Source organism: Lynx canadensis, chromosome A2 (assembly GCF_007474595.2).
Source record: "Lynx canadensis isolate LIC74 chromosome A2, mLynCan4.pri.v2, whole genome shotgun sequence".
In the NCBI taxonomy this organism is placed as follows: domain Eukaryota; kingdom Metazoa; phylum Chordata; class Mammalia; order Carnivora; family Felidae; genus Lynx; species Lynx canadensis.
The window spans coordinates 93,670,886-93,684,913 of record NC_044304.2 but is presented as its reverse complement, the minus strand read 5'-3'; the positions used below and the strand labels follow the sequence as shown (position 1 = coordinate 93,684,913).

At 41.1% G+C, this 14,028-nt stretch overlaps 1 protein-coding gene across 1 annotated transcript in view; it reads right to left on the bottom strand.

The window, feature by feature from the left end:
• CDK14 (cyclin dependent kinase 14) overlaps positions 1-10,835 on the bottom strand; it is a 513,369-nt gene extending 502,534 nt beyond the window's left edge. The window contains exons 1-2 of the mRNA XM_030307919.1: positions 10,622-10,835; positions 3,492-3,523 (exon numbers count right to left, since the gene is read on the bottom strand). Of these exons, the coding sequence (XP_030163779.1) occupies positions 3,492-3,523; positions 10,622-10,712 (123 nt within the window). The 5' untranslated portion in view covers positions 10,713-10,835. The remainder of the gene's footprint in view (positions 1-3,491; positions 3,524-10,621) is intronic.
• Positions 10,836-14,028: the final 3,193 nt, after the last annotated feature.

Genomic DNA, 14,028 nt, shown 5'->3' with positions numbered 1-14,028 from the left:
CTGAGTAGGAAGAGAGATGCCACACCTTGATGCATATCTAAGAAGCTGATTCAGTACCCAGGTTTCAAGACTCGAATCTTAACTAAATTCCAACACAGAAGTCCTCCAACTGCCAAAGAAAAGTGAGTTCAAGAAAACTTCTAACACTGCAATCTGAGGATGATCATAGAACTTAGTGACTTCTTGCGTATTTAATCACAAATGCAATGTCCTTTTCTGGGATCTTAGTAAAACTGTAAGTGCATGTTGACTGTTAGGTAGGATTTTATTTTACATTTAAAGATAGATAGGGTGCCTGGGTGGCTCAGTTGGTTAAGTGTCTGACTTCTGCTCAGGTCACAATCTCACAGTTCAAGCCCTGTGTATAGTTCTGTGAGGACAGCTTGGAGCCTGGTGCCTGCTTCAGATTCTGTGTCTCCTTCTCTCTCTGCCCCTCCCCTCCTCGAGCTCGCTCGCTCTCTCTCTCTCCCTCTCTCCCCCAAATATAAAAAATAAAGAACATTAAAAAATAAAATAAAATAGATTCTCCCTCCCCCTATGGGGTGCTTGGGTGGCTCAGTCAGTTAAGCGACCGTCTTCAGGTCAGGTCAAGATCTCAGCTTATGGGTTTGAGCCCTGCATCAGACCCTGCGCTGACAGCTCAGAGCCTGGAGCCTGCTTCAAATTCTGTGTCTCCTTCTCTCTCTGCCCCACCCCGGCTCGTGCTCGCTCTCTTTCTCTCTCCCTCTCTTTCTGTGTGTCTCTCAAAAATGAATAAAGGTTTAAAACAATTTAAAGATAAAAAGCAACTTGAAGATGATCCTCTCTGACTGGCTTTACAAATGAGAAAACTGAATGGCTAGAAATTGGCAAAGGAGAATCCACATTGTCTGACAGTTCAACATTCTCTCTACTTATTGACAATATATATTTACTCACATTCAACAGATATTTACTGAATGTTTTACCATGTGCAAGACACATGAGGGATTACAAAGCTGAATGTAGTCATCCTCTCAAGGAATCTAAAAACTGGTGAGTTTCAAACAAAAAAAAATGGTGGGTTTCACAGTTTTAATATGTAAATCGTCACACGAAGTCTCATATGGTATTGTAGAGGAATATCTGAAAATAACTCTCCTCATAGCCCCAATTCTTAATTTCAAACTAAATCTTTCTTTCCTCCTTGTAGCCCTTCCAAATACAGAAGGTGATGTCATGGTGAGAGCATCGGTGAAGAGAAGGATGATGATGACAACGAAGACAAGGGCAATGGGAATACCAACTATGAGACATTTACTATGTGCCCATCACTCTTCTGTAACCTTCATATACTTAGCTTATTTAATCTTCGCAACAATCTTAGGAGGGAGATAAACATCTCTAACTTATAAGAGACTTGGAAAAAGTAAGTCAATTGCCCCTGAAAAGGTAGCTGAGTTAGGGTTTACACCCAGGCATGCCTTTACTACTACCATCTCCCAGGAGCCTGACCCTGGCACTTCCCATAATTAACTGGAAACTCCTGGGCCCCTCTGGACCTCAATTTCTTCATCCGTGAAATGATGAAGTTGGCCCCGTGATTTCCAACATCTCCTCCAGGTGTACCATTCTGTGATTTACTAACTTGAGTTTTGTTTTTTTGTTTTTGTTTTTGTTTTTTTGTTTGTTTTTGTTTTTGTTTTTACCAATCTCTTGTACAGAGGAAGGAAAACACTTTGTAAAAGCTAGAGAAAATTTTGCCCCATATTACAAAATCCAGACCTTTGTGCAATGGTTTCCAGGTAAAGGAGGGTGGGTAGTAACCAGCTTCACATACACATCCTTCCCTAACTTTCATCTAGGTTCCAGCCTCAGATTTTTTGGAAAGCTAATCTCACAGCCACATGACAAAATAACAATCATTAACAATGGCATTTAAACTAAACAGGAGGTTTTTCAAATTCCTAATAATGATTAGGAGTCATCTGTAACAACATGGGAAAATACCACATTTTGGGTTAAAAGAAAAAAGCAGCATATAATAAATGGCTTATGTTTTTTTGTTTCTAAACATAGGGAAAGAAACAAGAACATTCAACAGTGGTTGTAGCTAGGTAATAGGATTGGGAGACTTTTCTCCTTTTCCTTATTTTTCTCTTTTATGTAAGCTTACATTACCTCCATAAATTAGAGGGGAGACATTTCTTTACAAACAGAGAAAAAGTACCAAATATTCTCCAATTGATTTCTTCTGAGAAGAAAACATACTCTCCTAAAAACATCTCAGTAACACTGCAGAAATTCCAGAAATACAGGTTTAGAGGAGAACATCATTATTACCAACTATAGATGGGGAAGAAAATATTCCTTTATTGGTTTAGGTCTAGAATAACTAAGCTTTACAGGATGTTTCAGGAATGCTGGAAGGAGAAGTTGTTTTGTAGTCCAGGGACACGTGGCTTTGTAGAGCTGGGCCCCAGGAAAAAAGGAACAGGTGCAACAGACAAAGAGGCAGACCATGAGAGCCAAATGTCACTGGCCCCATCCAGAAATCCCAATCTGGAGCAGGTTCTCCCTGAGTGGTCCTGCCCTGCACCACAGCCAACCACATGGCCAAGGGGATTTCCACAAGCACAAATGTCCTCACTTCTCTGAAGCAGTACAGCAGTGAGAGAACAGGTAGCTTATTTCACAGAAACTGCAACTGTTAAATCAAACAACCACAACCAAACTAATCTATGCTTCATTAGGCTGCAGGATAAGCACACTGTGTATATACTTTTGTGTTCATATATAAACTCACTACACACACACACACACACACACACACACACACACACACAGCCCAATTTACAACACATGTCAATTACTGTGGCTTTGGATGGTGACAATGAAACACTTCACTCTATAGCACTCCTGAGAATATTTTGTAAACACATTGTCTGTCTGGTGATTCCCACTGATACCACAAAAAACTCAGGAAAGAGTTACAATTTAAAAATCACGTTCAAAATGCTATTAATTACATATGGACCCCCTCTTGGAAGACTTTTTTGCTACTTTGTAGCAAGTAGGTAAAGACAGATCTGATATACAAAGGATAGGAAAACTAGAACAGGAAGGTCAGCCCCTCCTTTGGGAATCTGATAGACAATAAGTGGCATCAACATCGCATCACATCCTGATTCAGTGCAGGGCTGCAGGGAGCTGGGGTGCCCAACTTACCAACAACTCCAGACTTGCCCGAAGCACGTACCTCACAATGGGCTTCTCCAGTACTACCACCATTAAGGGGTCAATAACACAAAGGCCTGGGGGTATTTTTGCTAATTTAAAAAGACATATTTCTGTTGACTGCCACCAATATTCATTCAAATAATTAAAGCTGAAAAATAATACAACTATAGAGATGTCATCTCTTCTTTTTTTAAGGCATTTTTTTCTGCTTCTTAAGTGTGAAGTTGGCACCTATTAAGTATACCCAGAAGTAATTAAATACATCCAACATAAGATAAAGAAATTTAACCTACCTCATCAAAGGTGGTGTCCTCTTTCTTCAAAGCTGTAAAACAAAAAGGGAAAGGAAGAAGTTATTGTGAAACATCTCAAGGAAACTAAGTATCTAAGTTCTAGAAAACAGAAAGAAAACAAAGCAGTATGGTGTTTTCATTTCAGAAAGTAAAACTGTACCCCAACCTGAATAACAATGTTATGACACAAATAGGAAAACTACAAATGAGACAGAGAATTGCACAGCATGCTTCTTTGTGAGACACTTTCATAAATATGTAAATGGACTATCCTCCCAAGTATGGAAAAGAAGAATGTATATCTTTCCCCTATCTCTTCTTTAGTAGGAAAACATTTTAATGAAAAGTATGAAAGAATCAAAAAGTAATCTTAAAGAAATGTCCCCTTCAGCTTCTGGGTTTTATGCATATGTCATTATGCACGGTGTGTGGTCCTCCCAAACCAATTGTCAGGATGACACCCACTCTGCACAGTGCCCTGAATGAGATTCCCATACCGAGAGAGGTTTAAATACAGTAATGAAAGACTAAGCATGTTAAACTAAGCACTGCAGAGACATAATTCAAACATTTCAACATGATCAATTTTATAACGAATATCACCAAAGGAAACAATGCATTCAGAATGTCGTATGGGAATTGGCAAATGCTCAAAATTTATTTAAATATGCATGGAATCAGAATTGGCATTCTATTACTCTAAAGAGAGAGAAGTAAGTATTTCATGCATAGTTGGCAAACACCCTAGTTCCTTAAATCCTACAATTACTTAGAATGTTTCATATTAAGGAGAATGCACAAAGGAGCTAATTTAGCTGAAACCACTAGCTGGAGACATGTTCCTAATTTATAGAATTGTGCATAGGTGTTTACCGTCTGTACTGGACAGTTCTAGTCAGGATAGAAGCACTTGTGTTGCTCTTACTTGGAAAGCTATGTTCTGACAAAAGCAATGGAAAACAAATTATGTTGGGAATCAATCTCTGAGAGAAGTCATGTGCTTATTAAATGGAAGCTACCATACCAGAGCTTATATTATATAATGTAACAATCTTGAAAAGTATATTTTCTGTTTCATACCATAGACTTGTCTTTTTAAACATCACGAAGTATGTAGTTGCGGTGAATTAAGGGGGGTGAGGGTAGATTGAGGGAAATAAAGTGTTTCTAAAAGTTCAATTCTTAGTTTTCCTCTTTTTACCTAAGAAGCTGATCTGTACCAAATTTCTCTACTGACTTTATTAGAGGACAACTACTTCTAAATGAAAAATAAAAAGACAGCCCTTTATACCATTCTCAAATGGCTTATCTTACATTCAATTACTTACACACATTTTATTATATATTTCCCTTTAACTTACACTAACTCTAAAATAAGCTATTTTGAGGGGCGCCTGAGTGGCTCAGTCGGTTAAGCGTCCAACTTCGGCTCAGGTCATGATCTCATGGTTCGTGAGTTCGAGCCCCGCGTCAGGCTCTGGGCTGATAGCTTCTGTGTCTCCCTCTGTCTGCCCCTCCCCTGCTTGTACTCTGTCTCTTGCATTGTCTCAAAAGTAAATACACATTAAAAAAATTAAAATAAGCTATTTTGATAGAAAGCTGTAAGATCCTCAATGATTCTTAAAGACTATTTTTAACTTAGAACGTAAAACTTCTAATCTAGAAGGCTTTCTTTAAATATCAGTCAACAATGTTACTAAACTCCCACCCTCACTCCCTCAAACCTAAGGCATATCTTCTAATTAACATACTTGAGTAGTGATTCCAAGATAAAATATTAGTGACCTACATAAATATAGGCAAGTTGTTCCATCTTAAAATTTTTTTCTAATAAGAAATGATTAGCTCACTGATTTCAAATACAAAGTCAATCATTGTGCAGCCACATACCTAGCTCATTTAACAAAAATTAATGAAAGATTATGTGGCTGTCATGTAAGATGCAAAGCTAAAGCAGCAAGCTTATAAATCACAGCACAAACTTCCTGTATTTTCTTTACTTTGGACGTAATAAAAGTTTAGTCTTGGGTTTTCCTAAGCAAAGCATCCAATAAGAACTACAGTTGATAACTACCCCTCGGGTAACTGCAAACACAGAATGAAGACCCTCACACTGAGAGATAAAGAAAGCAAGAAACTAAATTGTCTTTGACATCCTGACTGGACTATTTCTTTCTTGCCCCCAAATCCTGCCAATTCCTTCAACATTCTGGATAAAGGGGTAGGGTCTGCAGGTAGAAAGAAATGGAAGAAATACTAGAGGAAATTGCAGGTGTATTTTCTAAGATATAAGGAGCAGAAAGCTAGATTCTCTCCCATGCACACTATTCTCAAGCCCAAGATATCTTAGGGGAGAACATTTTAAGACCAAAAAATCTATGACTTCAGTAACTCTTCACTGGTGGATCGACACTTTATATAGTTTCTTATAAATATGGAATCCTTGCTTGAACAGCAGTTAACAGTAACAACAAAGGCCAATTAAATACATCTCTGCCAAATATTTACCAGGTCATTGATGAATAATAAACTATTACCCAAACAAGCACGCAACATCTCATTATTGATTACATTCCCCGATTGTCATTAATCATTCATGTAAATGTAAACTCACAATTGTCTTCAAAGATATCATGGAATACCAAGTATATTACACTTTTATGGGTTAACAAAGGTGTATGTATACATTGAATCATTTGAGATAATCAGGTAGTCTATTTAGTCCTCTGCTCGGACACTGCTTCCTCTAGAGAGCTTGCCATGCTCTCACCAAGACTAAAGTGGTGTCCCTCCTATGTTCTCCAACAGCAAATTGTGCTAATTTTCTTGGTAAAATTTGTCATTCTATATTGTCAATGCCCTTTCACTGGCCTGTCTTCTCATAAAAGTCCTTGCGGACTGGTACCAATGGCCACTGAAACTGAATGTCAGCACAATATCTCGCACATAGGAGGTACTCAATAATTATTTGTTGAATTAATTATGTCTACTTCAAAGGCCAAAAGACAGCCTCTTGCCTTTTGAGACACACTAAAGTGTTGGCATATGAAAACCATACACTATTTTCTCTCATGAAAGGATCATAGATATAAATTCCATTTCCTAGTTTTCAAATTAAAATCTTTTGAAACTACATTGGAAGAAGACATGGTACTGTATTTACATTTTGTGTCTGAACCTTTAACCTTAAGAATGGACTTATCAAATGACAGCTGGACTCTACATTACACACATACAGAACAAAGTAACAAACCCAAAATTTCGGCCTCTTCCTCTCATTCAGTTCTCTCACAAACTACATCTTTTAAAAAAATGGTGTACACGGGCTTCACCTCAAATATCACAGAGTATAAACTTCCTTTCTCTGGGAGTTAATCCAAACAAGTGTGAAGAAATGCATTCAAATGACTACGAAGAAATGACAGTTTGACCTAATCTTACACAGAAAGCATTCCTCCTCCTAAGCTATCATTCAAAAATAAAAAGAAACAGGAAAGAAAAGAGGAAAAGGATTTTAACATAAACTTTTTAACAACTAAATTCCCATTTCTCTTTATTTATGTTAAGCAAAATAAAAAAAAAAAAACTCGTGAGACAACAACAGTAATTCCTAAATAAGTGAACACACTGACATTATTTAGCAGAAAACCATAAATACTCACCACTGAAATCAGTGGATGACTTTGAAATCCAATTACACCCATCTTGTAAAAGAACTGTAACTATGTTGTAGTCACTCCCTGGCAGATGTCATAAATTAGAGTGCTATGGCTTGAAAGCCAGTGTGTTTTATTAGACCTTATATAATATAGTAATCTCAGATCAGCTGTATTGGGGTGGGTAGCGACAAAGCTGGTATGACCATTTACGTGTGGATGAATTAAACATCAGCGTTGCCGCTCTTATACAGTCCAAATGGTTATTAACAATAAACTGATTGAATATCACATACTTTCAAAAGTTGTGCTCATTTTCTATAGATGAACGGTTAACTTCTCAGGACTAAACAACGATACTGTATATTTTATCCTATAACAAGCTACACTTTTGAATCATACCAAAAAAGCAAAATGAAGTCAGTATGTTTACTTCAAAAGCCATCATAGATTGGTTAAACGGAATGCATATACAGAGATGTTGGATTACTCACCAAGAATAAACCATTCACTCTGTGATCTCATGAAGTACCAATGAAGAAAGGGGGGAGACAGGGGATACATAGAGAAACTGGAAGGAATAGTAACGGCCCCCATTATTGATCTTCACATGTAACATCTTGCACTAGATATTTTACGTATTCTATGGGATTTAATCGTCACAACAACTGTAAGAAAATGTATACATGTGGACTCTAAGGTTGAGGGATATTCTGCTAGTTGACCAAGACACACAGCAAGCTGGGAAAACAGGGTTCAAACCCAGACCAGACTAACTCCAAAGTCCATCCTGTTTTAATACGGTAAAGTCAGTAACCACTTCTTCCCTTCTCTTTCTTCCCACCTAGAAAATCAATTATGTCAATATGATGCAATCACCAATAATGATAATAACATATTATGAACATCTCTTGAGTCTACACTACATACTGCACAAGACATCATATGCGTTATTTCCCTAAGTGCCAATATCAAAACTGAGTTGTACATGAAAAACTGAAGCTCAGGGGCGCCTGGGTGGCTCAGCAGGTTAAGCATCCAACTTTGGTTCAGGTCATGATCTCACGGTTTGTGGGTTCAAATCGCACGTCAGGCTCTGTGCTGACAGCTCAGAGCCTGGAGACTGCTTCAAATTATTTGTCTCCCTCTCCCTCTGCCCCTCCCCCATTCACAAGCTGTCTCTCTGTCTCCCTCTCAAAAATAAACAAACATTAAAAAAATTAAAAAAAAAAAAACAAAACAACTGAAGCTCAGAAGGTGAGGGACCTGTCCAAGGTCACACTGCTGCATGTGGCAAGACGGGAAATCTCCAGTGGTCTGACACAGCCCACACCCTTAATCTATGCACTATACAATCCCATAGTAAAAACCCCATTCCATAGTCTTGAGCACCTTAAAACCTTTACATAACCAAATTCGTTTTATTGCTTTTTGATGTTGCAAACATCAAACATTGTTATAATGTTTCTTATAACATTAAGAAAGTACTCAGATAACAAAGATTAAATTTTCTGCAGTCCCACTTCACACGTATGTCTTGAGTTTGACATACAATCATAACCACATAAAACCTCTTTATCTCTTTACAGTATTCCAGAATGGGACTTGCTATTCAGAATCATGACTTTCCTTCAATACAAGAAATAATCAGTTAGGTTCACTGCACTGTACTGTTTCTGAAAGAAGGAAGTAAAATCTACTAGATCATAGAAGACATTTTAACAAGTGTTGGAATCAAAAGGAGTTTCACATCACTAAATCTCAGTAAGCTAGAAAATCCAATTAACTGTAATACCCCATTCGCCAGCATTGTAGTTAATCCAAATTTTACTGATTGTCGATCAAAATCTTAAAATTGCTTAAAAATAAGGAATTTTTGTATTAATGTCCTTGGTTTCTTACTGAGATTCAACTGCAATGAATTATTTAACACAAAACTGGAAGGGCTCCAACAGAGTCATTAGCATTAGTAAATATACAGTTAATGTGTTTTAGAACAGGGCTTAATGGACTCCAGAACCCACCTCTGTGATGCTTTGGGTCCCAGGTTGAACATTCTCCTTAAAAATGCACACCAACTGAACACCTTGCTCTCTCACACTCTTGGCTTCAAACTTCATTTGCATGTAGGAACTCTTCAAATGCATCCCTAACTCGTGAGAGTGAAACTGCAACTATCCAATACATGCAATAAGTAAAACCAAGATTAAATGTTGGTTTCACACCATAACTTTACAGTCATTTCGGAAAGATTTTGTGTACCAATAGAAAATTTTTAAACCCAACACAAAGAAAACTAGGCTAAATTTTGATCCATATTTCCTCTTGCTTGAAGAAAGTTTGCATATTTTACAGTGTGCTTATATAATGATTTTTTTTACAGGAATGGATGGATGGATGAATGACTCCAATACTCATATTCACCCCAGGGGTTTATTTTAAGGAATTAAGCACTTTATGCTTAATTTCCATTAACACCTTCATTAACATGGATGACATGTTAAACAAGTGAAACAAAGGCTAGAAAGCTTCTTAGGGAATCCGAGGGGTTATTTTTAGTGCTTGTAGGATTTTCTTGCTGAAAACAGTTACCTGCATAAATGAAAGTTCTAATGTTAGAGGAGGCAGCTACCGTCTTAAGGTTAAAAGGGGTTTTCTATGGCTAACCCTAAAAAGCTAGCAAACCCACTCCACATAATACTGTTGTCACCCTGTTATAGTCCGTGACATGGATTTATTCTTAAATGTCCTAAACATTTCTCAGTCGGTTTTTATTTGTGTATCAGTTGGTTGGTTTAAAGACAATAGCCCCGGAGCTGTAGTAAATGTAAGAAGTTCTGGGGACTTATTCCTAAATGTTCAGACAAGTTCACAGCGCGCATTTATTTGCTGCAATGGAAAGATTCAGAGAGCTTGGGACAGAACAGCCGAATCTCGCTTTCGAGGACCCGAAGTACCGAACAAAAGGTCCCAAGGTATCTGTCCCACTTCCCTTTAGGTTGGATGTGTGAAACAATACGAAGGAACAGCTCAACGTTTCACCAATTTCCAAAGCTAAATTATTGACTAAACACCCCAGAGCGAAACCTGCGCGCAAAAAAAAATAAAAAAAATAAAAAAATAACAAGTGACCCAGGCGGCCGCTCAGCCCTGTGCGCAGCGGGGCCCGGGGCGTCCCATCGCCAGTCCAACGCGGGCGCGAAAGGCGGAGCGCTAGTGGCGAGGAGAGGAAACCCAAACTGTGGGCTTTAAGATCATCCACAAATGATCCCCTAGATCCCGAGGGAGAGGGGTGTCTCTCCTTTCCATTGTCGCCCTACCCCCAGGTCCGGGTACTGTTCCCTCCACCGTCCGCGCGCAGCACACTCTACACCAGCCCCGGGTGGTCGCCGCTTTGGTGATGCCAGAAGCTCGGGGCGGAGGAGCAGGCGCCGGGGGCGTCCGGCCCGGTGCCCGGGGCAGCGCGCCACTCACCGATGCGGCTGAAACTCTCCGACAAAGTTCTCCGCAACTTCTTCATCTTGCCGATCTTCTCGGCCGGCTGCGGCTCAATGAGGTCGCACATCTGGGCGACGCGGGGCTCCGGCAACTTCCCCAAACTGGTCCAGAGCGGAGCGCAGACAACAGCGAGGGCGCGCGGCAAGAAGGCGGCGCCTCCTCCTCCTCCTCCTCCACCTCCTCCTCCGGCCAGGAGGCGACGCGCTGGGCTCAGGAGGCGAGTGGCGAGCTGCAGGCTCTGCTCCGGCCTGGGCCGCGGCTGGGCGGGCGGGGGCGTTCTACGTGGTGCCGGGGGCGGCCGCCATCGCCGCAGCCGCGGTGGCCCCGCGCCGCGCCGCCGCCGCCCGGCTCATTTTCCCTCCTTTGTAACCGAGAGCAGCGCGGCCGGCGGCCGACAGCGGGGGTGGCGCGGCCGGAGGCGGGGCGGGGACGGGCTGGGAACAAGGTGCGGGAGCCGGGGGTCGCCGGAGCGCGCGGGGCACAGGCGGGGAGAAGTTCTCAGCCCCGAGTTTCGGGCGTTAGGGAGAAAGAGCCGCGGCGCGGAACCGCCACCCGCCCCGCCCTAACCGCCCCTCCCGCCGCTTCCGCCCCGCCTCCCCCTTGGCAAAGGACCCGGGCTCGGGACCCCAGGGGGACCTTGGCTCCCCGGCTCGGAGTCCGCGTCCTCGGCGGGCCTCTAGCCCCGCTCGCGCCCCCGCGGCGCCCCCTCCCGGCCGCCCCCGCGCGCCTCCCCCGGCCCTGCCCGCCCCGCCCGCGCGCTCCAGGACCCAGGCCGTTGGAGGGCCTCGAACAGGCAGGGCTGGGAGCGGGCCCCTTCTGGGGACTCCTCCTCGCGCTTTGGGGAAGCCACCCAAGGAAAGGCTCTGGATCTCGGTCGTTTATGACTGATTTTCTCCTTGCCACGAACGCGTGTGAAAAGGGCGAGGACCTGGGGGGAGGGGGTGGCCACCACCACTACCTCTGGGTCCGGGGAGTGGAAAGGCCTCGGAGACGCACTCAGGTTTGAGGGCGACTTTTTCTTTTCCCAGTTTTGCTAGGGAGGTTGTTAAATTGGGCCCGTTTTTTAGGGGAGTCAAGTGCAAAGGCAGAAGCGTCAACTGTAACCCCCCGAGGCACGGTTAAGTGCTGTTTCCTTCACTGTGCCACACTGAGTGACTGATGGGAATGTAGATGCAGCTGATTTCTGATATAAATACCCAGTTCTATAGTAAATAGCAATGGGATTCTAGAATGTATTACCAATTCTGGAATATATTGGTAATCTAGAATTACCAATATATTCCAGAATTGGTAATTCTAGATTGCCGATTCTAGATTACCAATTCTAGCATGTATTTCTAAATTGGAAGACTTGGAGCCAAAAAAGATTCCGACCTCCTCTTCCCCGGCCTCAAAAAATAAATTTTAAAAAGGAGGACGTTGGGGGAGGCTTTATAAAATCCCAAAACAAACAGTTCAGGCAGCAAACACACATCGTCTTCATTCTATTAAAACGTGGTGCAGCGAACACTCCAAACATCACTCTCCCAAGGGAGAGAGAAGGAAGATGGGGGAGGGACTGAATGTTGATTTGGGGCCAGCAAACTCCTTATGAATAGAAATTTAGTAATCTTGAGTCATCTGGCTGTGTAAGTAATAAGAGCTTGTGAGTGTGTGACAATGCTGTTTGGTTTAAAGGAAGTTTTGGGGAGTTTGTGTTTTGTTAAAAGATTTTTATCTTAAAACAAAAACTAGCCCCCTGCCTTCCTTAAATTGTGAGGTAGAACACTTCGACTTGTTCTCCTCTGCACTGAGCATATTATAGGGTCTTGATAGATGGCAGCTGATAACGGACAGGAAGTCAAGCCAAGCAAAGGAGGGTGGGGAATTCATCAAGATGCAAGAAGGCTGGGTCCTAGTGACCATAATTAGATATTATAGACAGCACCAAGTATGGCCTCAGACAGGAAAAAGTTTGACTTTTACCACTTCCTCAGATTACTTAGGGAGAAAGTTATCAGCAGCTATGAATGAAAAAACAAAAGCAACCAATTAAAATACTGATGGGTTCTATCTACCGAGTCAACAAAGTTGAAGAAATAGTTACTAATGTAATAAGCTTTGAGTACTGTGTGTCTGTGGCTATCCTATTCACTCTGACAATGACTAGTTCATATAGGTAAATATACATATAGCTACAGATACAGATTCTCCATTTTACCTCCCCAGTATTTAGTATTTCCAACCTTTTTATTTTTTTTTTCAAAAAATTTTTTTCCACATTTATTTATTTTTGGGACAGAGAGAGACAGAGCATGAACGGGGGAGGGGCAGAGAGAGAGGGAGACACAGAATCGGAAACAGGCTCCAGGCTCTGAGCCATCAGCCCAGAGCCCGACGCGGGGCTCAAACTCACGGACCGCGAGATCGTGACCTGGCTGAAGTCGGACGCTTAACCGACTGCACCACCCAGGCGCCCCTAGTATTTCCAACCTTTTTAAAGGTCAACTTCTGCTTGAATAAATCATGGTATATGCATACAAAGGTATAGTAAGCAAACACTTTTTTTAGATAAGTCAATATGTATTGATGTGTAAATATGTCTAGGGTAAGCAAATTTATCATTAAATCATTTGTGGGGAAAAATATACAGATGTATGTTTCCACATGCACAGAAAATTTCTCCAGAAACAGAACAAAGAACGATTAAGTGTGCATACCCAGAACAAACAGAACATGTCCTTTGCCCTTATACCTTTAAGTACAATTTGAATGTTTTACCCAAAGAACACATTACTTATAAATACTAATAAAAATACTAATTTAAAACATAAAAATAATATTTACTTCATTTTTACCTACCCTACTCCAAAACTTCTGCTTTCGCATCTCCAAAATAAACCTCACCTCATTACAATAGTATTCCTAACAGGAGAGATAGTGGTTAGTAATGGACCAAATAAACCTTGTCAATTATGAATAACCAACTTCCCGTTATATGCTTAACAACTTCCTTTGTTGGTTATATATTAAAATTACTAATTTTGTAAGAAACTGTGACACAAAGGAGGACATTTTTAACTGGATAGTTTTAAAATGTATACACTTAATAGGAATCATCTCTTTACACAGTTATTTGTTTCACTTATGTCTTTATCCTACATTTTTAAGTTCCCTGAGGGAAGGGAGTCTGTATACAAAAAGTACAATGTTTATTTCATAGTGAGTGTAAGCTAAAAATTTTTTTAACGTGTATTCATTTTTGAGAGATGGAGGAAGAGAGAGCATGAGTGGGGGAGGGGCAGAAAGAGAGAGACACACACAGAATCCAAAGCAGCAGAGCCTGATGCAGGGCTCGAACCCACAGACCATGAGATCATGACCTGAGCTGAAGTCGGACACTT